The following is a 27,917-nucleotide window of genomic DNA, read 5'->3' as shown; positions in this document are numbered from 1 at the left end:
CTGACAAATGTAGGTCTCAGCACAAAATGATTCACCAAAATCCCATTGGATAGGATCAAAACTCATGGTGATAACATCACACCTTTCTTTTGTCCAACCTTGATTTGCAGGTTGCTTTATTTATATAATGTAACATGGTACACATATCTGATCGGTTAAAATTTATGTCAGTATTTAAGATTTGAATCTCTGTATCCATTTTATAATGATCTGATTGATTGGTTGATTGATTGATCTGTTTATAAATGGACTGCTTGATGAATCAATTTAATGTTTAGGATTGGTCTTATCTAACTACATTTAGAGTACCTAGATCTATTAGATCATGCTGTGTATTCCTTATATTTTAAATAAACTTTTGTCCTAATTCATTTTTCCTTGAAATAATCCCTCATGTCATCATTGTCCTAGAACTGTAATATATCAAACTTAAAAAAGGGGAGGGGGTGGAGGTAAAATGTTAAAAAATAAAATCTTTTATGAATTGAGGCAAATGAAGAATGACTCAGTTGTGTATTTTAAATTTCTCATTGAAACGTTTCAGCATGTCATCTTTATTGGAGGTGTGCACCAGTTTTGAATCCAGTTTTAGCAGGATCCTTTCCTAAATCTACTCAGTCACATTTAATTTAAGAAAATGTGGCATGATTAAAAAATCTAACCTCCTACAATAGCCCTGGGTTTTTTCCATCAGTAAATGCAAATTTAAACACATGAGCAAAATGTCACATCTGGTGCATATATGGTGGAACTGCCTTTGTTGTACAGATATCACATGATTTGCATAAGGGAAAAAACACAGACTTGCTTGTCTGGGGTAATTCTATTGTCAATGAGGCAGTTCACTATTGTTTATGTACAATCATTGGAATGTCACATGATTTTAGGGTTATTGCTTACTGGAAGTAATTTTTTAAGCATATCAGGTCTTGCAACATATAAAAGTTGGGGGGGGAGGGAGAGAACAATGGTAAGAAATCACTGTTAAAACATATTCATCAATTTATTATCACAACATTGACACCAACAAAGTGAACTCGATCATTATAATTAAAAAAATTGTTAAGGGTTCTCAATAGACCTGAACCTTAGTATCTGGTGCTTGGATTTAAATTTGACTCATTTCTGATGCATGGAAATTCCAACCTGTGCATTTTTATGATGCACAGTGACTGGCTGGTGGTTCTTCCCAAGGATTTGTTGGATTTATCGATCATCAAATATCCTGGCCACAATGTTTAGCCAAAAAGGGTGAAAAATGACATTAGACTACAAAACTAAACCAAACCAAACCTCCACTTGCCATATATAAGATCTGCTATTACATAATGCACTGGCAAATTTGGGTCTATGAAGTTTGTTAAGAATTATCAATGGAACAAACAGATAGATCTTGATCTGCTTACACATTATGCTATAGCAGATCAGGTTCTATAAGTACATATGCTTATTATCCAGTTTTTAGTCTAATTTATTAAGGTTATTGTAAAAAGTAAGCTACCGTAACATGTATTGAGGTAATACTGTTGTCGAAGCTGCATGATCTGCATTAGACTATTAGGAACTCTCCATATTCTTTTGAGCCCAAAATTTGAAGAAAGTGTAAATGATTACTTAAAGAGAAAATGTTTCAGATGTTTACTTCATACCTTTAGACAAAGTTGTGGTCTACATTTCATTTATGTTGACACTGCAGAGCACAACAAATATGCTTTGGTCCCATTACTAATATTTACCCTCCCCCACCCACAAGTGCTACTTACTAACCAAGGATTGGTCTCAGCTATAAAAGGCATGAACTTTGAGCATCATAAGTAAATGTTCTTGTTTTATTACTTGGATGCTTAAAAATCATGTTTTCCTTGACTGTAATTAAGAACTGACTTTGCATGCTTTGATCCTTTGTCAGTAACAGCCTGTTTCAGATTGTTCAGGTGACACCAGTATGCCATCAAAAATGGCCATGACTACTGTAATTAGAAAAAGTTGAAACATCACACACACACACACACACACCTAGGGACCAGGGGTGACTACATCACCCCAGCAGATGGGAGGGAATACCACCACATACCTCTTGTTTGAACTTGATAAGAAGTGAAGGCAGCCCTACGTGGGATACCAGTCTAATAAATCTCAAATATACTGAAAGCATTACTGAGTCAATACAGCAGTGCATCTAACTTCTATCTAAAGTCTTTGTGAGAGTGCATTGAAACTTTTGTCTAGAGTCTATATGGGAGGGCATCAGCACATCTGAGTCTCAATGGCAGTGCATCAGCACTTGTATCTAGAGTCTATATGGTAGTGCATCAGCACTTCTGTCTATAGTCTCAATGGGAGTGCATCAGCACTTCTATCTAGAGTCTCTATGGGAGTGTATCAGCACTTCTATCTAGAGTCTCTTTGGAAGTACATCAGCACTTCTGTCTTGGTCTTTATGGGAGTGTGTTTGCACTTCTAACTAGAGACTTTTAGGGAGTGTAGCAACACTTTCTGGAGTCTCTGTGGGAGTGCATCAGCACATGTAACTAGCTTTTCTACTAAAAGCAGTTATTAGAAGAGATGTCAGTAACAACTGGATGACCCTTGCGTGATCCCCAAAGCTAAACCATCTACTTCCTAACCACTTACTACTCTTGTTAGTAATAAAAGGCGCTAGGAAAATCAAAGTATGTTAAATTATAAAAGATAACCTCCAAGGTTTACAAACTGCCCAGATATTGAGACCTCGTTAACAAGATCTTGTCTGTAACCTTGAAATGACAAACCAACCAGCATTCACCTACATACACAACATATGAGTTACAAAATAGCTTTTCAAAAGTTTCATTTGTAAATATAGGACTGAATTGCAGTATAAGTTGCACTATTGTGTTAAAATTGAAAATTTCAAAATCCTTAAAAGCACTTATACAGACCTCAGATATATTTTCAAACTGAAGAGGTCATTGTATCAAATGTAACATTGTTTATTTACTCACCTGCTACACATCTAGCAAATAATATGTAGGTGAGACCAAAAGGGAATTTCAAGTAAAAATAAAGGAACACCTACAAGACATCTGCAAAAATAGGATAACCCAGTTACAAAACAGACAGTGTTCAGTATCAGATAATAAAAATTATTTCATCTGATTTTGTAATAACAACATTAGACACACTAATAACACACCTTCAATATAGCAACAACTAAAACAGCCAGTGAGATCCTTGGTAGACATCGCCCAGTCAAGAAGCCCTGGGTCACAGCTGAGGTCCTGAACCTGTGTGACAAGAGGAGGGAACTGAAGAAGAAAATAAATGATACAGAAGGGGCAGAGCAGTACAAGGCACTCAGCCAGGAAGTCTAGAAAAGCATGAATAAAGCAAAAGAGAACTGGATAGAAGAACAGTCCAAAGACATTGAGGGAAACTTGAAAAGGAACAACAGCAGGAAAGCATACCAACTGGTCCATGTTATAACAAGCACAAAACAGTGGCAAGTTATCGCCTCAAAAGACAAAGCCAGAAACTGACTCACAGAAGAAAAATGTATTCTGGAAAGATGGACAGAGTACTGTGCAGAACTTTACAACCACTGAGCCACAATAGATCCAGAGGTACTGAACATACCTCCAGCAACTAGCGACAACAACCACCCTATCCTACATGAAGAAGTAGAAGCCGCAGTGAGATTGCTGAAAAAGAGTAAGTCAGCAGGAGTGGACATCATCCCAGCAGAACTGATCCAAGCTCGGGAAGAAGCAATGATTAACGCCCTCACAAACATCTGCAGCAAGATATGGCAAACAGGAGTATGGCCATCGCTGTGGACCTAATCACTGATCATCACCCTCCCCAAGAAAGGCAACTTGCAACAGTGTCAAAACCACCATACAATCAGTCTTATAAGCCATCCAAACAAAGTAATGTTAAGGATACTGCTGAACAGACTAAAGCCACAGGCTGTAAAGATCATTGCCGAGGAGCAGGTAGGGTCCAGAGCAGGGCATAGCACAACAGAGCAGATCTTCAACCTCAGGATATTGTGTCAGAAGTACTTCCAACACCAGCAAGATCTGTATGTCTTTGTGAATTTCAAGAAGGCATTTGACAGGGTTGGGCATGGAGCCTTGTGGGCGGCCATGACTGTACAACATCAATGCCAACCTCATCACAGTAATAGAGCACCTCTATGACAAGGCCACCAGTGCAGTATACTTCAATGGCAGCATAGAGGACTGGTTCCGAACAACAGGGAGAGTCAGACAAGGCTGTCTGCTCTCTCCCTCACTATTCAACATCTTTCTGGAGAGAATCATGGCAGACCCTCTTGAAAAGCATAAAGGGAAGGTCAGCATTGGAGGCAGAACAATCACCAACTTAAGTTTTGCCGATGACATTGATAGACTAGCAGGAAATGAGCAAGAATTAGCTAGCTTAGTGGAGAGCCTCAACAAAACTTCTGCAGCCTGCAGCATGGAAATTAGTGCAGAGAAGACCAAAATGTTGACCAACAACACCAAGGGCATCAGCACTAACATCAGGGTCCAAGGTACGAAGCTAGAAATAGTCCACAGCTTCAAGTATTTGGGGGCAACTGTAACAGATGAAGGATCAAGGCCTGAAGTACTCTCCAGGATTGCATAGACAACAGCAGCACTGACAAAACTGAAGCCCATCTGGAAGGACAAGAACATTGCACTCAGTTCAAAGGTCAGACTAATGCACTCACTGGTGATCTCCATATATCATATAATCATGGACCATAACAGCTGACATAATAGAGAAAAGGATACAGGCCACAGAGATGAGATGTTTCTGAAAGATCCTCGGCACCACATACAAAGACCATGTCACCAATGAAGAAATACGTCAAAGGATAAGACAAGCCATTGGGCCTCACGATGACCTCCTGATCACAATGAAAAAACATAAACTGCAGTGGTATGGGCATGTCTCACAATCATCAGGACTTGCCAAGACCATCCTGCAAGGCACTGTACAAGGAAGAAGAAAGAGAGGCAGGCAAAGAAAGGGGTGGGAAGATAACATTCAAGAGTGGACAGGCTTGACATTGAACAGCTCACTGAGAAAGATGGAAAATTGAGAGGAATGGAGGAAGCTGTTTGTTTGGTCTTGTACAGTACCGCAACAGTCTACCAGACTATGGGACTGATGATGATGATGATGAATAACACACTCTGCAGTTGGGATAGCAATTGATATCCACCTTGAAATGGGAGTCCAGGCACAATGTTTTAAACATCTTTTTAAGAACTGCTGAAACAGATTTTACAAAATTTGACAACAGGCATCCTGGCATGAAGTTCTTTTAGAATTTCGATAGCAATTGATATCCACCTTGAAATGGGAGTCCAGGCACAATATTTTAAACATCTTTTTAAGAACTGCTGAAACAGATTTTACCAAATTTGACAACAGGCATCCTGGCATGAAGTTCTTTTAGAATTTCGATAGCAATTGATATCCACCTTGACATGGGAGTCCAGGCACAATATTTTAAACATCTTTTTAAGAACTGCTGAAACAGATTTTACCAAATTTGACAACAGGCATCCTGGCATGAAGTTCTTTTAGAATTTCGATAGCAATTGATATCTCACCTTGAAATGGGAGTCCAGGCACAATATTTTAAACATCTTTTTAAGAACTGCTGAAACAGATTTTACCAAATTTGACAACAGGCATCCTGGCATGAAGTTCTTTTAGAATTTCTTTCTAAATGATGCCAATCTGCCATCAAATGTGGCCACTGTTACTGAAAAAAGAAAACAACTTCTTCTGAAGAACTGCTAAAAAAATTTTATGAGATTTGACAAAAAGCAAATATGTAATGTAGCTCTTTAAAAATTTTGTTCAAATGAAGCTGCTCTGCCTTTAAATATGACCACTGTTACTAAAAATAGAAGAGCCAGATCAACAGAATTTAGCCAGATGTGACAGAAAGCAGTGATGGCTTTCAAATTATACAAAGTGATGAAACTATACAGGCAAGCAGAATGAGACCCTATATGTGCCTCTTGTTTATTAATGAGCTTAATTCATCATTCCCCTTCACAGCTCCCATTTTTTGTCATCAAATGCACCAGCACCCTGATGTTATCAAGGTCAATCATGAAAACCTTAATTGTTTTGCCTGCTCAAAGAGATATAAAAGCCACACACTGTATATAGCACCTGCAAGCCATATATTCAGTGTGACGTTTTTCATGTGTGAGGCACGAGTGACCATATTTGTGTGGTCTGTAGGGTTCATCTCTAAAACCCTGAAGTCAGTGATAAATCCACAGAGAGCAATAGTTTTTAATGCAAATGGCCAATCTCCATTGTTTGCGCATTTGCACAAATTTGTTATCACTATTCCTACTACACTACTGGGAGGATTGTCACAAAACTGTATACACATGTTAATCTCATAGTCTGCTTGGCCATACAGTACATGAAAATGGTGCCCTCAGATGTACAATATCTAAACCATGGTGGTCATCTTGAAAATCTTGTTATTGATACTCCTGATTTGATCTCCATATTAACATGGGATTTTCACCAGAAGATTTTTTTATGTCTAGTTGGTCCTAAATGAAAATGGTATCCCATGAATATCCAATATGGCTGCAGTAGCTGTCATCTTTGTACTGCTATTCTTCCTAAATGAATTGTCTTTTCACTAAAGGACTTTTTCTGAATATCTGTATAGTTGCTCTGAAATGAAAATGGTACCAGCCTGACATCCAACATGGACAGCACACGGCCATCTTCAAATCTTGTTGCCACTACTTTTCCTAAATCGATGGTTATTTTGACATGGGATTTTCAGTCCTGAATGAAAATGATGACACTTAGGCAGCCAGTATGGCTATCATGGTGGCTATCTTGAAAATATAATTTTCAGTACTCCTTCTGAACAGTAGGTCATATTGACATGTCTAATTGGTCCAAAATGAAAATGATGCCCTTTTGACACCCAGTATGGTGGCTAATCCTAGAAATCTCATTTTCACTACTAATCATGAACAGATGGTCATTCTGACAGAGTTTTCACTAAAATATTTTATATGCTGTCGTTTTGGTCCTAAATGACCTCTATATGACCTTTATCAGACCTCTAGTTTCATTGACAGCTTGAAAATCTTGTTATCATGCACTGCCAGTACATTGAATTTATAGTTGTAAGAAATATGGGTTTTCAGTAAAGGACATCTTACAATATAGTTGCTCCAATAACAGGAGGGGAGACAAATTCTAAATGTTGCAGTTGGGAATTGAACCCAGTTTGTCTATCACAGTTGGTTGTACATACCACTAGGTGAAAAGGTTTGGACTAGGTAGGCTGGTTAGTAAGTGGTGTTAATTACACATAGACCGCTACAGTCATCCTTCCCACCTTAACATTTGTCACTGAATGTCACCCAGATTAAATTCTCAGAGCATCCAAACTCCTTTCCCAACCTCGCCTCCAGCTACTGAGAGTCAAACAAGATCCCGTGTATAAAAGAAGGGGATACCTAGATCTCGACATTCCTAAACAAAAGTGGTACCAATCAGAACTCCAATATGGCTGCCATGGTGGCAATCTTGAAAATCTTGTTATACGTATAGTTACTTCTGATGAACATATAGTCATATAGACATCAGGTTTTCTCTGAAGACTTTTTATGATAGCTTGTTGGTCTAAATAAAGGTGGTACTGATTAATGGTGGTCATCTTGAAAATCTTGTTATCATTACTCATCTGAAAGAGTTGGTTGTATTGGTACAGGTTTTTCACTAAAACACTTCTCACTGTACATAGCTTGTCCAAAAAAAATGATGTGAATGTTACCTCCCCTTATTTGAAAAATCTCATAAGAGCTTCTTCTTTTGAAAATCTGACCATAAGCGATTTCTCCAGGATTTTCATCCCTCCGCTATTTTTGTAAAGGGAGGTTTTAAGTTTTTAAGGGCAACAGTTTTTATACAAGAACAGTATCAGTGCATATGAATATACCCCTATTTTGGCAAATGTAATGTGTGGTGTTTATCTTCATTATTGGCAGCTTTTGTGTGTTATGAATGGCACTATGCCATATGCATTAGAACTGCATGTAATAGCAGTGATATTACCAATACGTATTATTTGTCTGCTATTGTACTACCTATCCAAGAGCACTTGGTAAAATGATTTTAATAACTAGATAGTCTATGAAAGCGGAGCACTGCTCAGTTGCATCAAGTTACTCAGTAAGTGTTTGCTTTGGCTGTTGACCTAAAAGTCATCATATTTAGCTTTGTTAATATTAAGGACAGTTAACAGGTTCCTTTTGCTTATAAAAAATAGCTGTGTTTGATTGTTTGCATGCCCACTCATTTTTATGGGGGGGGGGGGTATTCACCCCTTTGTATGTCCTGGAAAAAATACTGGGCTGTTTAAAACAAGAAGAAATTAATGCTTCATTCTGCCAGTGTATAGAGTTGTTCATGTGTAAAAGTGACACTGATCTAGTCAACAAATTGGTTGTCTTAACAGCCATCCTGAAAATCTTTGTATGGATGCTTCACCTAGATGGTCATACTGACATGGAATTTTCTCTACAACACTGCTGCAATTTGTAGCTATAGTGTGAATGAAATGGTACTCATAGCGGCCATCTGAAAAAGCTTATAATTACCCCACTTCTATAATTGGAGGCATTGACATGGATTTTTTTAATGGAAACACCATTTCCAGTATTTAATTCATTCTGAAAGAAAATGGTACAGATCTGACCACAAATGCATCTAAATGATCCTTGGATCAAGTCTTAAAGGTATCTATTTTTGTACTGAGCTTCTTAAGAAATGTCTTGCATATATACCAGTACATTTTGACCAGCTTTTTATTTATTTGCATTCTAATAATCAAGTTGATTTTCAGTATTGAGGTTGATTTTAAGCTCAAAGGTCTTTATTATGGTTTTTAGCTGTACTAGCTTGTGAAAATGACAGCACAAAAATTATAAATGGATTTGTATCAAAATCAGTTTGTTGGTACAATATAAGAATGCCTTAATGATGCAAATTAAATAACTGTTTTTCCAAAAATATGAATTATAGATTTAATTAAACTTCCCTTGTGCATATATCTTGATGCTGAGCCAAGTTTGTTAGCTTTTAGATTGCCTCTTTTCAAAGTAGAGGCAAGTATTGTACTACCCCCTCACACCACATCAATGTCAATGGTGCCTGCACAGAAACAAAGCATATACATATCTGTACACCATCACTGAATGGCAGCCATTCATTCTTCTTTTTGTCCTAGAGAACAGTTAGGTTGTGTGTGTGACTTGGATTTCTCTAAGTTTTTTAAAAAAATCAGTCATATCACTATGATGTCTGAAGTGGGCAGTTTATAGTGATGTCTAGCACTCTAGCACTGGGGCATCATGCCACAAACATGTAGCATGATGTCCAACCCAGTCACATTATCGTGAAACCAGGCCGACCAGTCCTAATATTAACCTATTAATGCTGAACACCATGCAAGGCAGCTGTTAGTACCATTTTTTAAAGTCTTTGGTATGACTTGGCTGGAGTTCAAACCCATGACCTCTCACATTTGAGGCAGACACTCTAACCACTTAGGCCACCAGTGTGGTCAGAATAGTATGGAGTGGGTATAGAAGGACATGCAGCATTAACTGTGAACATTCAAGTACATTAGTTGTATGCTATTGGTTATGTACATTCAGGTACATTAGTTGTATGCTATTGGTTATGTACATTCAGGTACATTAGTTGTATGCTATTGGTTATGTACATTCAAGTACATCAGTTGTATGCTATTGGTTATGTACATTCAGGTACATTAGTTGTATGCTATTGGTTATGTACATTCAGGTACATTAGTTGTATGCTATTGGTTATGTACATTCAAGTACATTAGTTGTATGCTATTGGTTATGTACATTCAAGTACATCAGTTGTATGCTATTGGTTATGTACATTCAGGTACATTAGTTGTATGCTATTGGTTATGTACATTCAAGTACATTAGTTGTATGCTATTGGTTATGTACATTCAAGTACATTAGTTGTATGCTATTGGTTATGTACATTCAGGTACATTAGTTGTATGCTATTGGTTATGTACATTCAAGTACATTAGTTGTATGCTATTGGTTATGTACATTTAAGTACATTAGTTGTATGCTATTGGATATGTACATTCAAGTACATCAGTTGTCTGCTGTTGGTTATGTACATTCAAGTACATTAGTTGTATGCTATTGGTTATGTACATTTAAGTACATTAGTTGTATGCTATTGGATATGTACATTCAAGTACATCAGTTGTCTGCTGTTGGTTATGTACATTCAAGTACATCAGTTTTATGGTGTTGGTCACATTTCTGCATTACCTCAGGTTTTTGCACACTGTATAAATACTGTTATAACTGAAATCATGAAAGCTATATTTCATGCTTCACTGACGTTAGTTAAAATTTGTGTTGTAAGTTTATTTCGCAAGTTCTGTTCATGTTTGAATCATCAAACAACAACAAAAATAGATGATTGTGTGCATCTTTATGAGCACTATACATTTTACTGGCTTGGATTCATGTTTTAGCATTTAGCTCATAACCTGATAGGTTTTTAGAACACTGTATACACACTTCATGAAATTTCATGACAGGATGCATTATAGAGTAGACCACTGTAAGTATTATTTTAAGCTTCACAGACCTGGTTTCAGTCTCAAGCACTGATTATGCTAGAATCAACAATATAGATGATTGTATGCATCTGTTAGTACAAGCACAACACCCTTAAAACAAAAAAGGTAATTGTTTTTTTGTATATTTTTGATGGTTTTATTGGCACTTTTTTAGGGGTTATATTCTGCTGTTGAAATGGCAGCTTATTACCCTTCCCAAGGACACACCAAGGCAGCTGACTTGGACTGACCTGGATGGGTAAACCCCAGCATTAGAAGTCCAATGCTCTACCATCTAGGACAGGGGTCGGCAGCCTATTTTACATATCATGCCAAAATGAATGAGTACAAGCCACCAGTAAGAGAGTAACACTGTTAAAATCATGATTTTTGGCTGCACTTTATGTGCCACACAAAACCTCTTGACATGCCATCTTGTGGCATGCGTGCCATAGGTTTCTGACCCCTGATCTAGGGTGCTGTTCTTCCCCATGTCTCATTTATAATGCTGATATGCCTGGAACCATGAAACTTGGTGGGATGATGCATCTTGATGAGCAATACACCCTTATCTTAAATGTGGGTCACTATGACCCATATTTCAAATTTCATTATTGTTCAGTTTGATTTTGTTTCACTGTTTGTGCTTTAATCAATAAACTAGATGATTGCATACATCTCTCTTATTAATGCACCTATGCCAAAAAAAAGCCACAGTGACCTATATTTCACATTTTACTGGCTTAGGCTATGATTTTGCATTAATGACTATACAGGTTTTTAACATCCACTGTGCGTTATATCTGATCTAGAATCATGAAACTTTGTGATGAATCTATGATTTTGCTGAACAGTATATCATTTTGTTATTAGGTCATTATGACCCATATATTATGTTATTTTATGACTCTAGGTCTAAAACTATGCAACAGAAAGAAGTGAAGCCAACAAATTTAGTTAAATCAACAAATAATTTATTTCTCTAAGGTACAAAGTGAAAATTTACAGTATTGTGAATTAAATCTCAAATAATCTAAAATGTCCTATTGCAAGTGCCAAAGTATAACATGTTCTGAATGAATTCCAGTTGTCTTGAATGTCTTGATGTACCAGTACTCTTAAATGTCCTGATGTACTACAACGATAAAAATCCAGAATGTTTTTAAATGAGTTCCCAATAATTCCAAAGTAGTGTTTTAGTCAAAAAGTCAATCAGCACTTTTTAATTCAATGCATAATTTTATTAAATAATTCCTCTAAAGTTATATCTGTACACAACTGTAAATGATTCCAGAGACTGATCATAAAACAGGAATGAATAATTGTTTACCAAATCCCCAATATATACAATTAACCACTTGACCAATGGCACAATAGATTGTTCTGGAAACCAAAATTTCCAATGGAAAATTCCACTAACTCTTGAACTGAAACTCTAGTAAACATCTTTTTTAACTAAATGACATAAGTCAAGTAGGCACAAACCTTTATCAGTTATGAAAAAAATCAGGTACACAATATAAATTATACATAACATCACTGACTCCACTTAGTCTTGTTTTATATTATTTTTTGACACTGTTCATAATAAAATTGTGAAACTGATGATTATATGAATTTCTGTTACTACTACAACCTTTCAGTAAAAGAAGCTCATCGTGATCAATATTTCATCTTTTACTGACTTTGCTTAAGGTTTAGTATTTAGCTATGTATGTAATAGTCTATAAAGAATCATAAAATTTATGGATACATCTTGGTGAGTACTGTACTACTTTCTCATTAACAGGTAACTATGCCCTGTATTTCATGAATCATGTACTTCAGTTACATTTTGTGATGACCACTCTGTTGGCCTAGTAGTTAGAGCATCTGCCTTGAATGCGGGAGGTTGCGGGTTTGAACCCCAGCCGAATCATACCAAAGAATTATGAAAATGTTACTAACAGCTGCCTCGTTAGGTGCTCAGCATTAAGAGGTTAGTGTTAGGACTGGTCGGCCTGGTGTCAGGATAATGTGACTGGGTGGGACATCATGCTACATGTCTGCGGCATGATACCCCAGTGCTAGACATCATTATAAACTGTCACACTGCAGACATCATAGCGATATGACTGAAAAATTGTTAAAGCTACTTTAAAAATCTAAATCACACACACACACACAACACACACATTTAAAAGCTAAAATTAAAAACCAGTTGGTCAGTACAAAGAGTATATGTTTATACATTAATTATAGCTGGTAGAGGATGTGCAATTTTTTACCTAACCATATCAGACTAAGTGTAAATACAAAAACATTACTAACCAATCTCCTGGTAAGTTGAATGGTAGAGCTAATTTGCCTCCATTACAACCAATTTAACATGGACATTTGCTCAATTAAGTAGCTTCACCTGTCAATTACTGTCTGCTAGTTCCAGAGTCTAACAGGCTATCAGATCACAATTAGGTGTGGAGTTTTCTCAAGGACACCCAGCCAGACTGAAATTGGTAACCCACTCCCTGTCACTGTTCTTAAGGATATGTATATGATCATACTATGCTTCAACATTTAAAGAAAAGTTAACTACTTTCTTACCTTGATCATGCAAACCTAATGCTTTAGACCATCCATTGCTGGCCACAGTATATGGCACAGAGATAGCACCTGTGGTTAATTTTTGGAACAGATGAGTTGGAAGATTATGTTAAAACTGTGTACACTAGATATTGTTAGTACAGATGTGCATTAGGCCTTTACCATTATCATCTAGCCAATATTAGGACTTTCTTATATATAAAAATTGGTAAAAAGGGATATTTTGAGAATTGAGTTCATAATGACTTTTCCCACATCAGACAGAAGATTGAGTTGAAACTTTGGTGGCTAGATTTTTGGATTGTGTAGCTGAGCAATAAGTTTTACTTTGTTGCTAGATTTTTGGATGGTGTAGCTGAGCAATAAGTTTTACTTTGTTGCTAGATTTTTGGATGGTGTAGCTGAGCAATCAAGTTTTACTTTGTTGCTAGATTTTTGGATGGTGTAGCTGAGCAATAAGTTTTACTTTGTTGCTAGATTTTTGGATGGTGTAGCTGAGCAATAAGTTTTACTTTGTTGCTAGATTTTTGGATGGTGTAGCTGAGCAATAAGTTTTACTTTGTTGCTAGATTTTTGGATGGTGTAGCTGAGCAATAAGTTTTACTTTGTTGCTAGATTTTTGGATGGTGTAGCTGAGCAATAAGTTTTACTTTGTTGCTAGATTTTTGGATTGTGTAGCTGTGCAATCAAGTTTTACTTTTTCGCTCACCAGTGGCCATAAGGCCAGGCCCTGCATCCATCATGCATCCATTAACAGTTACCATGTATACTTGCTTGTAAGTCAAGTCAAACTGCAAACATCAAAGATCCTGATTTGCCATAACATAATGCACCTATAGATCAGGGTCTGTGTTGTTTGTTGTACTAATTGCTTTTAACAAACTGCGCAGAGCCAGATTTGCCAATGCATTATGAGACAGCAGATCTGAGTCACAGACACATACATTTTGTGTAATTGAATTGTAAATTGATATTGATATATTTCTGTTAATACCAAAGCCTTACAACAAAACAGGCACATCATGACCTATATTTAAAATGTGCAGACTTTGGTTAAGTTTTTGCATTTAACTCGTGACAACTGGAGTTTTGTCATGTTACATGCATACAGACCAACTTAGAATCCTGAAATGTGGTGAGTAGATAGCCATGATATTTTTCTGTGCCTATAATGAAATTCTGTCATAGAGGTTAATTTATTAGGTGCCATAAATGTCCAGTCATAAAACTTGATAATTGGATGCATGTTTGTTGCTACTATGCCCTTAAAACGAAATAAAGTAACTGTGATCTACAGTTTATGCCTTACTAACATGGCTTAAGTATTTGTGTTTATGACCACATTCTTCCATGGTAGACCTATTTACATTCCAGCCAACTGTGACGGCCCTTTCTGACCATTGCATTTGGATATTGAAGTAAATGTTAATTCTGTGGCAAGCTTTCAAGATCAATGACTGTACATTGTTTGTTGTGGTCTGTTGTCCTACACACTTAGCTGTATTGTACTTAGGAATGAGTAAAGGCATTAGAGGAGTGGACTGTATGCTGCATGTTTTTCATGTGGGGAGTCATCTTTAGTGGCCAATCAGTGGAAGTTTGCATCTGCATCTGGCTTCTGGGGGTGGACATAACAAGTAGCTTGTCAAGCAGTCTTTGAAAGGGCCCTACTGCATAAATTTTACAAAATTAACTTTGCTTTCAATTTCTCTGTTTGATTTGAAATATATAAAAAGAATAATTGAAATTAAGCTCATGTTCAATCTAATCAGGCTGAAAATTGCATTTAAAGATGGCCAAACTTCGACACATGTAGAGGTTTTCTCAGGTCTAAAAATAGAGCTTGACTATGCTAATATGATTACGTGACAAATCCAAATAGTAATCCGCAGCATGAGAGGGGATGTTGATGCTTTTACATTAATTTACTTGATAATAAAACACTATGTACTGGTGTCACAGATGGGATGAAATAGTTTTAATACATAGTAATGTGCTCTTTTTTGAGAATAGCAGTTTTAATATACAGTTGTAAAACAAAGGATAAAGAAAATAGCGTGTAGTTTAATGGGGTTATGGTGGTCATCTCAGAGTGTTATGGATTGAAAGAGTTTTATTCTCTCTCTCTCTCTGTAAAATAAAAGGATGAACCCTCTGTGTAAGTTTTACGAGATTCATTCCCCACCCCACCTCACTTTATTAAAAATTTCAGGCTGATCAGATTTAATGATAGAATGATCTGAATGAAGAATTCATGGGTAAAGCCCCCAAAAAAGGTGTTAGAAGTGAGTACATTCATCAGTTACAGGCTGAATGAAGAATTCATGGGTAAAGCCCCAAAAAAGGTGTTATAAGTGGGTACATTCATTAGTTACAGTCTGAATGAAGAATTCATGGGTAAAGCCCCCAAAATTGGTGTTAGAAGTGAGTACATTCATCAGTTACAGTCTGAATGAAGAATTCATGGGTAAAGCCCCAAAAAGATGTTAGAAGTGAGTACATTCATCAGTTACAGTCTGAATGAAGAATTCATGGGTAAAGCCATAAAAAATGTGTTAGAAGTGAGTACATTCATCAGTTACAGTTTGAATGAAGAATTCATGCGTAAAGCCCAAAAAAAGGTGTTAGAAGTGAGTACATTCATCAGTTACAGTCTGAATGAAGAATTCATGGGTAAAGCCCAAAAAAAGGTGTTAGAAGTGAGTACATTCATCAGTTACAGTCTGAATGAAGAATTCATGGGTAAAGCCCAAAAACAGGTGTTAGAAGTGAGTACATTCATCAGTTACAGTCTGAATGAAGAATTCATGGGTAAAGCCCCAAAAAAGGTGTTAGAAGTGAGTACATTCATCAGTTACAGTCTGAATGAAGAATTCATGGGTAAAGCCCAAAAAAAGGTGTTAGAAGTGAGTACATTCATCAGTTACAGGCTGAATGAAGAATTCATGGGTAAAGCCCAAAAAAGGTGTTAGAAGTGAGTACATTCATCAGTTACAGGCTGAATGAAGAATTCATGGGTAAAGCCCAAAAAAAAGTGTTAGAAGTGAGTACATTCATCAGTTACAGTCTGAATGAAGAATTCATGGGTAAAGCCCAAAAAAAGGTGTTAGAAGTGAGTACATTCATCAGTTACAGTCTGAATGAAGAATTCATGGGTAAAGCCCAAAAAAGGGTGTTAGAAGTGAGTACATTCATCAGTTACAGGCTGAATGAAGAATTCATGGGTAAAGCCCCCAAAAAGGTGTTAGAAGTGAGTACATTCATCAGTTACAGGCTGAATGAAGAATTCATGGGTAAAGCCCAAAAAAAGGTGTTAGAAGTGAGTACATTCATCAGTTACAGTCTGAATGAAGAATTCATGGGCAAAGCCCAAAAAAAGGTGTTAGAAGTGGGTACATTCATCAGTTACAGGCTGAATGAAGAATTCATGGGTAAAGCCCAAAAAGGTGTTAGAAGTGAGTACATTCATCAGTTACAGGCTGAATGAAGAATTCATGGGTAAAGCCCCCCAAAAAGGTGTTAGAAGTGAGTACATTCATCAGTTACAGTCTGAATGAAGAATTCATGGGTAAATCCCCAAAAAAGGCGTTAGGAGTGAGTACATTCATCAGTTACAGTCTGAATGAAGAATTCATGGGTAAAGCCCCAAAAAAAGGTGTTAGAAGTGAGTACATTCATCAGTTACAGGCTGAATGAAGAATTCATGGGTAAAGCCCAAAAAAAGGTGTTAGAAGTGAGTACATTCATCAGTTACAGGCTGAATGAAGAATTCATGGGTAAAGCCCCCAAAAAAGGTGTTAGAAGTGAGTACATTCATCAGTTACAGTCTGAATGAAGAATTCATGGGTAAAGCCCAAAAAAAGGTGTTAGAAGTGAGTACATTCATCAGTTACAGGCTGAATGAAGAATTCATGGGTAAAGCCCCCAAAAAGGTGTTAGAAGTGAGTACATTCATCAGTTACAGGCTGAATGAAGAATTCATGGGTAAAGCCCAAAAAAGGTGTTAGAAGTGAGTACATTCATCAGTTACAGGCTGAATGAAGAATTCATGGGTAAAGCCCAAAAAAAGGTGTTAGAAGTGAGTACATTCATCAGTTACAGGATGAATGAAGAATTCATGGGTAAAGCCCCAAAAAAGGTGTTAGAAGTGAGTACATTCATCAGTTACAGGATGAATGAAGAATTCATGGGTAAAGCCCCAAAAAAAGGTGTTAGAAGTGAGTACATTCATCAGTTACAGTCTGAATGAAGAATTCATGGGTAAAGCCCCAAAAAAGGTGTTAGAAGTGAGTACATTCATCAGTTACAGTCTGAATGAAGAATTCATGGGTAAAGCCCCAAAAAAGGCGTTAGAAGTGAGTACATTCATCAGTTACAGGCTGAATGAAGAATTCATGGGTAAAGCCCCAAAAAAAGGTGTTAGAAGTGAGTACATTCATCAGTTACAGGCTGAATGAAGAATTCATGGGTAAAGCCCCAAAAAAGGTGTTAGAAGTGAGTACATTCATCAGTTCCAGGCTGAATGAAGAATTCATGGGTAAAGCCCCCAAAAAAGGTGTTAGAAGTGAGTACATTCATCAGTTACAGTCTGAATGAAGAATTCATGGGTAAAGCCCAAAAAAGGTGTTAGAAGTGAGTACATTCATCAGTTACAGGCTGAATGAAGAATTCATGGGTAAAGCCCAAAAAAGGTGTTAGAAGTGAGTACATTCATCAGTTACAGTCTGAATGAAGAATTCATGGGTAAAGCCGCCAAAAAAGGTGTTAGAAGTGAGTACATTCATCAGTTACAGTCTGAATGAAGAATTCATGGGTAAAGCCCAAACAAAAGGTGTTAGAAGTGAGTACATTCATCAATTACAGTCTGAATGAAGAATTCATGGGTAAAGCCCAAAAAATGGTGTTATAAGTGAGTACATTCATCAGTTACAGGCTGAATGAAGAATTCATGGGTAAAGCCCCCAAAAAGGTGTTAGAAGTGAGTACATTCATCAGTTACAGGCTGAATGAAGAATTCATGGGTAAAGCCCAAAAAAAGGTGTTAGAAGTGAGTACATTCATCAGTTACAGTCTGAATGAAGAATTCATGGGTAAAGCCCCCAAAAAAGGTGTTAGAAGTGAGTACATTCATCAGTTACAGTCTGAATGAAGAATTCATGGGTAAAGCCCCCCAAAAAGGTGTTAGAAGTGAGTACATTCATCAGTTACAGGCTGAATGAAGAATTCATGGGTAAAGCCCAAAAAAAGGTGTTAGAAGTGAGTACATTCATCAGTTACAGGCTGAATGAAGAATTCATGGACAAAGCCCAAAAAAAGGTGTTAGAAGTGGGTACATTCATCAGTTACAGGCTGAATGAAGAATTCATGGGTAAAGCCCAAAAAAGGTGTTAGAAGTGAGTACATTCATCAGTTACAGGCTGAATGAAGAATTCATGGGTAAAGCCCAAAAAAAGGTGTTAGAAGTGAGTACATTCATCAGTTACAGGCTGAATGAAGAATTCATGGGTAAAGCCCCAAAAAAGGGTGTTAGAAGTGAGTACATTCATCAGTTACAGGCTGAATGAAGAATTCATGGGTAAAGCCCAAAAAAAGGTGTTAGAAGTGAGTACATTCATCAGTTACAGTCTGAATGAAGAATTCATGGGTAAAGCCCAAAAAAAGGTGTTAGAAGTGAGTACATTCATCAGTTACAGTCTGAATGAAGAATTCATGGGTAAAGCCCAAAAAAAGGTGTTAGAAGTGAGTACATTCATCTGTTACAGGCTGAATGAAGAATTCATGGGTAAAGCCCAAAAAAGGTGTTAGAAGTGAGTACATTCATCAGTTACAGGCTGAATGAAGAATTCATGGGTAAAGCCCCAAAAAAGGTGTTATAAGTGAGTACATTCATCAGTTACAGGCTGAATGAAGAATTCATGGGTAAAACCCAAAAAAAGGTGTTAGAAGTGAGTACATTCATCAGTTACAGTCTGAATGAAGAATTCATGGGTAAAGCCCAAAAAAAGGTGTTAGAAGTGAGTACATTCATCAGTTACAGTCTGAATGAAGAATTCATGGGTAAAGCCCCCAAAAAAGGTGTTAGAAGTGAGTACATTCATCAGTTAGAGTCTGAATAAAGAATTCATGGGTAAAGCCCCAAAAAAGGTGTTAGAAGTGAGTACATTCATCAGTTACAGTCTGAATGAAGAATTCATGGGTAAAGCCCAAAAAAGGTGTTAGAAGTGAGTACATTCATCAGTTACAGGCTGAATGAAGAATTCATGGGTAAAGCCCAAAAAAGGTGTTAGAAGTGAGTACATTCATCAGTTACAGGCTGAATGAAGAATTCATGGGTAAAGCCCAAAAAAAGGTGTTAGAAGTGAGTACATTCATCAGTTACAGGATGAATGAAGAATTCATGGGTAAAGCCCCAAAAAAGGTGTTAGAAGTGAGTACATTCATCAGTTACAGTCTGAATGAAGAATTCATGGGTAAAGCCGCCAAAAAAGGTGTTAGAAATGAGTACATTCATCAGTTACAGTCTGAATGAAGAATTCATGGGTAAAGCCCAAACAAAAGGTGTTAGAAGTGAGTACATTCATCAATTACAGTCTGAATGAAGAATTCATGGGTAAAGCCCAAAAAATGGTGTTATAAGTGAGTACATTCATCAGTTACAGGCTGAATGAAGAATTCATGGGTAAAGCCCCCAAAAAGGTGTTAGAAGTGAGTACATTCATCAGTTACAGGCTGAATGAAGAATTCATGGGTAAAGCCCAAAAAAAGGTGTTAGAAGTGAGTACATTCATCAGTTACAGTCTGAATGAAGAATTCATGGGTAAAGCCCCAAAAAAAGGTGTTAGAAGTGAGTACATTCATCAGTTACAGTCTGAATGAAGAATTCATGGGTAAAGCCCCCCAAAAAGGTGTTAGAAGTGAGTACATTCATCAGTTACAGGCTGAATGAAGAATTCATGGGTAAAGCCCAAAAAAAGGTGTTAGAAGTGAGTACATTCATCAGTTACAGGCTGAATGAAGAATTCATGGACAAAGCCCAAAAAAAGGTGTTAGAAGTGGGTACATTCATCAGTTACAGGCTGAATGAAGAATTCATGGGTAAAGCCCAAAAAAGGTGTTAGAAGTGAGTACATTCATCAGTTACAGGCTGAATGAAGAATTCATGGGTAAAGCCCAAAAAAAGGTGTTAGAAGTGAGTACATTCATCAGTTACAGGCTGAATGAAGAATTCATGGGTAAAGCCCCAAAAAAGGGTGTTAGAAGTGAGTACATTCATCAGTTACAGGCTGAATGAAGAATTCATGGGTAAAGCCCCCAAAAAGGTGTTAGAAGTGAGTACATTCATCAGTTACAGTCTGAATGAAGAATTCATGGGTAAAGCCCAAAAAAAGGTGTTAGAAGTGAGTACATTCATCAGTTACAGTCTGAATGAAGAATTCATGGGTAAAGCCCAAAAAAAGGTGTTAGAAGTGAGTACATTCATCTGTTACAGGCTGAATGAAGAATTCATGGGTAAAGCCCAAAAAAGGTGTTAGAAGTGAGTACATTCATCAGTTACAGGCTGAATGAAGAATTCATGGGTAAAGCCCCAAAAAAGGTGTTAGAAGTGAGTACATTCATCAGTTACAGGCTGAATGAAGAATTCATGGGTAAAGCCCAAAAAAAGGTGTTAGAAGTGAGTACATTCATCAGTTACAGTCTGAATGAAGAATTCATGGGTAAAGCCAAAAAAAAGGTGTTAGAAGTGAGTACATTCATCAGTTACAGTCTGAATGAAGAATTCATGGGTAAAGCCCCCAAAAAAGGTGTTAGAAGTGAGTACATTCATCAGTTACAGTCTGAATGAAGAATTCATGGGTAAAGCCCCAAAAAAGGTGTTATAAGTGAGTACATTCATCAGTTAGAGTCTGAATAAAGAATTCATGGGTAAAGCCCCAAAAAAGGTGTTAGAAGTGAGTACATTCATCAGTTACATGCTAATATGGTTTTAGCACATCACCTGTGAAAAGATTAGCTTGGAAACAAAAATTACTGCTTACTTTCAACATCTCTTGGGTAACAAAAATAAATGGAACCAAACATCCAGAGTCACAGTGGATACAATACATTGAAAGTGCTATGCTTAAAACCAACTTGGTGCTGATCATTTATAATACTGATCAATACTAACAATAATAATGGCCGTGCAGTTGATTGCTCATCCTCCTCATGACTAACCATTCCTACAGCCTTGACAGTAGCTCCCTGGGGTTGAGTCAGATGTCTGAGTCAGCAGCAACCCCAGTCCATGAAATAAAAGGTTTTCCTTAGTATTAATTTAACTGAAATATTTTTCACACATTTACTTTCATGGACACACAAGTATAAGAAAAAAAGCATGACATATCATGACTTTAAGAAGTTGGAGGAAACTACTTTACTGCTTTATGTTTTTTGTGACTAAATTGGGGATTTTTTCATTATGAATTCATAATTTTTTTTTCCAAGCACGTTCTTTTCTTCACATACTTTTATGATTATAAATGAACAAAGCACCCAGTATTTCTGGGTGCTTATGTTACCAAACCACCTGAAAATATATATATATATATATATATATATATATATATATATATATATATATATATATATATATATATATATATATATATATATCTCTATAAGGAAGGTTTAACACTACATCAGCATAATCCTGGTCCTAGTCATGTAGTGCTGAGTTAAGCAGTACATTTGCTAAAGAGAATTTTTTCTTCTTCTAAAGTACAAAATTTAGATAAAGGCAGTACACATGGTATATATATTATTTAAAATATAAAATGCAGTCTTTTTAAGTGTCTAAAACCTCAGATGCTCAAAGGGAGCATTATCGTGGATGCATCCATCGTCACCAGCCATGGGTGACAATCAAACTATACACCTTTATCAACTATGGATGCCTGTACAGAGATTTCCTTGTTTCTCATGAATATGCATAAACTTGCTTAACCAGTCTGCAAGCACAAGTAACATTTTCTTGCCATTGTGACCTAACATGACCTTAAATGCTTTTTGAAGGAGACATTTAAAGTTTCTCATAAAAACAGTCACTTACAGATCAACAAATTGGGCACTTTCATTGATGTGTACCTGCACTGAAAAATGGCATTAAAGCCAAAACAACATCATCAGCGCTGTTGATGTGTAGGAGATTGTTACATCGTGTTGTTGATGATGTAGTTTCTTCATGCATACTCATCAAAAACGAAATCTCAGCACCAGCAGCCCAGGGTGATCAAGGAGCATAGTGGCTTGTCCCACATGGCTTTCTGCAGTGGGTCATATTCCATGGCAAACAACTTGCCTCCATTAGTCACCTCTTTGGAACCAATCATTTAAATGTTTTGGGGGTGGGCTGAATTTTTTTTTTTTGTTTCTTGATTTTTTTCTTCTACCAGAAGGTAATTCATTTTTTTCAATTAATAATAATACTACTACATGTACTACTACTACTACTACTACTACTACTACTACTACTAATAATAATAATAATAATAATAATAATAATAATAATGTTTTCTTTACAGATTAGAGCAAGAATATTGTTTTCATATATTTCAGCCCAGCTTATTATTATTATTATTATTATTATTATTATTATTATTATTTTAAATATTTTTTTTAAGTCCTATTCATTACCCATCTAACTTGAAAATTAAATGGTAGGTGCAGGAGGGTGCCAAATGTCTAAACTACAGCCCAGAACCTGCATAAGGAGGCAAGTCTGGTAATTGAAGAATATAACAACAGTGATTTAAACCAGTGTTTGATGTAATTTGTGTCCCATCTGCAGAGCAAAGCCTTGAAAGTGACAGCAAGTTAATCTTGTACTGTCATTGCAACACAAGATTGATGTATTAGATTGGTTGTGGCAACAATTCTGCCATTACATTTATATAATTTAAAAAAAAAACAACAGACTTATAAAGAAGGAATCGTCTTTCATGATGGATAATATATAATGTAATGCTTCATTTATCTATTTCAAGTTTTTGTTGTACGTTTTTACGGTTCCACAGTATGGTTTCTCTGTTGCCTTCACAACTACCTGATTCCCCTATGGTTGAAATAGATTAGACCATTCTTTGGCAGAGATACAAGAGCATCTGCCCATTCATATAAAACAGTTTAGGTAGGATTCTCAGCAACTGGTGGCATACCCAAGAAGCTTGACAGTGTGTGAAAATTTAGTGCTGCGGATGTTTACAAAATCCATACTTGGGGATTTATCATAATGAACGATCCGTTATCAGCACATTTAGACAAGTTGACCTGTACTTTTTCTAATGGTAAGTTGAATTCTAATGCTGAAGGGTGTCAGGAAGAATAATACATCGTACATAAATGGGCTATTCTGGTACACTGAAAGTTTGAATCAGTTTTTTGTTGTTGATTTTTTGGCACACTTCTTTAAGTTGAGGAGAGCTACTGTACTTATACCAGGCGTCGGTGTCGGTATCCGCACATATACAAAAAAAAGTATTTATACGTATGTACCGTCCACGCTGTATTTCAACCATAGGGGTAACAAGTTGGGCATGATTTCATAACACCTGCTTCTGGGGGAGGGAGATACCTGTATTCGTATTTAGTTCAGATTTATTGCACCCGGACCCAGTGTTTGTACTGTTAATATACATGGAATCTTGGTGAGGGGATAAATTTTAATGTACACCCTTACCATAGAGGTTGACCACTGTGATCCCTTCTTTAAACATCATTGATTATATTTTCTGTTTTAAGTTTATTTCATGGGGCCTGTAGTCACTAAACTGAATGACTTTACACTTCAGTGAGCACTACATACTGGCAACAAAAGATCACTGATCCTCATTTTACATTTGATTTTCACCAGCTTGGGTTTATTTTATTTTTTTGTGGGGGTGGGGTGGGGTGGTATTTAGTTATTGACTACCTGTTTTTTTTCTTTTCTTCTTCTGTATAGGTGCAGTTATACCTGGAATCATAAAACTTTTTGAGGGGATACATATTGATGATCACTACACTTTAATAAATAAGTTTGTCACAGTGACATATTTTACTTCTGTAATTTGTTTTAGTTGCTGATGGCTAGAATCATTAAAATTAATAATCAGTTGTAATACATCTCTGTTGGTACCATGCCTCAGCTTGTGACCAACAGTTCATGTTTTGGCAGCCTTGTTTTTAACGTTTCTGAGTTTAGCTTATGAGTAGATCTGTCTTTTGCATGATGTGTACATGCTGACATATCTCACATAATAAAACATGGTGTTTGGTTGCATATTGATGAGCACTACACCCATATTGAAGAGTATATTATAGTGGCCCATATTTTACATTTCACTGACTTTGGGTTATATGTTTCATTTCTCAGGTGCTGTTCATGCTGAAAGTGATGATGATATGCATCTGATGGTTCAGCATGCATTCATTAAATAGAAACTAATTGTTGTGTCCTATATTTAAATTGAGTTAAGTTTTGTGTTTAGGTTATGACCACATAAATTTTATTGTGTAGCTTAGCCAATCATGTACAACATATAGAGGCATAACACATGTTTTGATGTCTGCACACCAGTTGGACCACTCAGGTGGCCTAGTGGTTAGAGCATCTGCCTCGGAAGCAGGAGGTCATGGGTTCGAACCCCATCCAAGTCATACGAAAGACTGATAAAAATGGATCTACAGCTGCCTCGCTAGGCGCTCAGCATTAAGACGTTAGAGTTAGGACTGGTTGGCCTGGTATCAGGATAATGTGACTGGGTGGGACATCATGCTACATGTCTGCGGCATGATGCCCCAGTGCTAGACATTACTATAAACTGCCACACTGCAGACATTGTAGTGATATGACTGAAAAATTGTTAAAGCTACGTTAAAAATCCTAATCACACACACGCACACCAGTCTGTCTGTTACTGTTTTCACACTATATCTAGAGTTGCTTACCAAACTTTGTAATGCTTACACTGGATGTAAGGAAAAACCCTCAAGATTGCTGACAGAAGGAGGACAAATGGTTTCTTCACAATGACTAAAGTTTTCCATCATTTGCCATTACCAAACATTTTGGATGACTTGTACAATGAAGAAACTTGTTGATTTCAGGTTTAAAAGGTCAAGGTCTGTATTTATAAAACAAGAACAGTGGTTATTGTACAATGACATTAGTTCAACATCACATTCCTGTTTCAAACTTTGTGGATGGCTTGCACTTGGGGTAAGAGAGAAGAATATTGATTTAAAGGTCAAGAGATCAGGGTAATAGTGGCTTTAAAAAAACAAGCTTTGCAGAAAAACTTTTGTTTTAGAGTTAGTTTCTTGACCAAACTTGGTGGATGGCTTGGACTTAAAAATAGTCTACTGTTGAAAAGCATTAATAGTCATATGGGGGTCTACTGCTGAAAAGCATCAATAGTCATACGGTGGGTCTGACATCGATCTCAAGATCAAATAATTGTGAAAACTACTGCACAAGAAAAGTAAATATAGGTAGGATATTTTAGGGTATTCCTGACATACTACAAAATGGGAGTGTTTCAAGGCATCTGTTGACTTTAAATTGTACATATAAGCAGTAGTATAAAGGTTAGGGATTAACAATGAGAGCAAAAACATCTAACATTAAGTTGCTATTGATGAATAGATTCCATGTCTCAAATTATACAGATTACATAATGATTGATACCAGTACATTGTACACCATTGTTTATTGCATAATATTTTAAAGCACTTGCAGCTTTTAAAGATTTAAAGATCATCATTATTATTGTTATTATTATTATTATTATTAGGTTTTCAAATCATGGTGCCCCTAATACATCCGTGTACATTCAATTTGGACCATATGGGATGCATTTACCCCGACTACAAAACAAAGTGGGAATGCAGTTAGGTATGGAATTATTTGCCATTTATACTGTATGTTCTTTCATTTTCATTTCAGCCAAGTATATTTGGAACTATTGCAGAAGAATCTAAGAAAGAGGACAATCAATTGGTAAGTTTTATATTAACAAATGTTAATATATGGCCATGTGGATAAATGATCCCGATACTTGCATCAGTATTTCTGCCATAACTCTGAAGCAATGATTTTTATAAAACTCTGCTATTTGTGGGTACCAGTAAACTTAATTTCTGCTGATTTGCAAGATTACGTAATTTGTTAATGCACAGTATATGAAAGGGTCTGCATCCTTGCTAAAAGAACTTTTTTCTTCAAAAAGATAGGAGAACAGTTATAATGAATTAAGCTATCTTCTGGGCTCAGGCCAACCAGTTATGCCAGACTTGCATTTTATATACGTCAGATAGCATAAAATTTAAATGTATTTATATGTTATAACCTCTCAAGAAAACGTTGGAGATTTGCCCCAAACGTGCTTGAGATTAGACAAAATTGCTGCAGATTGTTCCTCACACACTTCTAGCCAGTGTTTTCTTGCAGAGATTATGATTGTTTGCAAGAGAAATGTGTTATATGAATGTAATGAAATTCATAACATGTAACAGCCTTATTCAAGAGAGGTAATACAGTCAGTAATTTTGTACAATATATATCTTCATTACTTTTAATGATAGGTTTGGGGAATTCAGTTGGAGTAAATTTTACTAGAAAAACAGATTTTTAATCTATATGTAATGTTCTTTGAAAAGAATGAAAATTGAAATTTTTACGATTATAACTTACGTTGAAGCCCATACCACATCTAGAATCACTGATATCCCGAAATATACATCCAGTATCACTGAACTTTGCATGTTGGGGCCTACACAAGCTATGTGCAAATAGTGTGTTTGCACAGGGAGACATTTGTTTTTTTCTTATGAAAGTCGTTTTATTTGGTCATAACCTGCATCAATTTCTTGAGAGTTTTCTTATCACCTAATATTTTAATGAATGGGGGGTGTATGTTTGTGTGTTTGTGCATACCAAATCTCTGTTTCACACAGGATGCTATAATGCCTTGCACGGTCGCTGCCTCAGATGCACATCTGATATCACTGATATCGTACGATATATTGTACATCTGATATCACTGATATCCTCAGTTACACATTAGTGTCCCCCACAACAGCTCCAGTAGCCAGATGTGGTTAGAACATCCACCTCTGATGCAGGAAGTCATGGGTTCTAACCCTGGCCAAGTCATTCCAAAGACTCACAAAAAAATGGTACTAGAAGCTGCCTCGCTTGGCACTTGACACTTGGCATTAGAGGTTAGTGTTAGGACTGGTAGGCCAGGTGTCAGGATAATTTGACTGGGTGGGACATGATGTTACTTGTCTGCAGCATGATGCCCCAGTGCTAAACATCACTATAAACTGCCACATTGCAGACATCGTAGAGATATGACTTTTTTATAATTTGCATTAAAAATCCAAATCACACACACATGCAGATGCACGTCTAGTATTGCTAATATCCTCAGATGTGTATCACTGATATTTTCAGACACTCATATTTGTATGATCTTGATACAAGTTCTACTTTTATTTTAATAAACATCCATGTCATTAAGCAAACATTAAGCCCACAAGAATGCTTATTTCTCCAAGTATGATTAAAATTAAAACAAAAATCAAATCAACTAATTTATTGGTCATTTATCGATTATAACTTCTTAAGCACAGTTGT

The 27,917-nt window shown here is 36.5% G+C and overlaps 1 protein-coding gene across 3 annotated transcripts in view; it reads left to right on the top strand.

Moving 5' to 3' along the window:
- Positions 1-27,917, top strand: part of LOC149803593 (ras-GEF domain-containing family member 1B-like) — a 189,056-nt gene that overhangs the window by 67,730 nt on the left and 93,409 nt on the right. For all 3 annotated transcript variants that reach the window (XM_089953336.1, XM_089953337.1, XM_089953338.1), the window contains one exon: positions 26,223-26,276. In XM_089953336.1, the coding sequence (XP_089809462.1) occupies positions 26,223-26,276 (54 nt within the window). The remainder of the gene's footprint in view (positions 1-26,222; positions 26,277-27,917) is intronic.

The sequence above is a fragment of the Sinohyriopsis cumingii genome, chromosome 3, assembly GCF_028554795.1.
Source record: "Sinohyriopsis cumingii isolate HCF-2022 chromosome 3, ASM2855479v2, whole genome shotgun sequence".
NCBI lineage: Eukaryota > Metazoa > Mollusca > Bivalvia > Unionida > Unionidae > Sinohyriopsis > Sinohyriopsis cumingii.
This window is presented reverse-complemented; position numbering and strand designations above follow the sequence as displayed.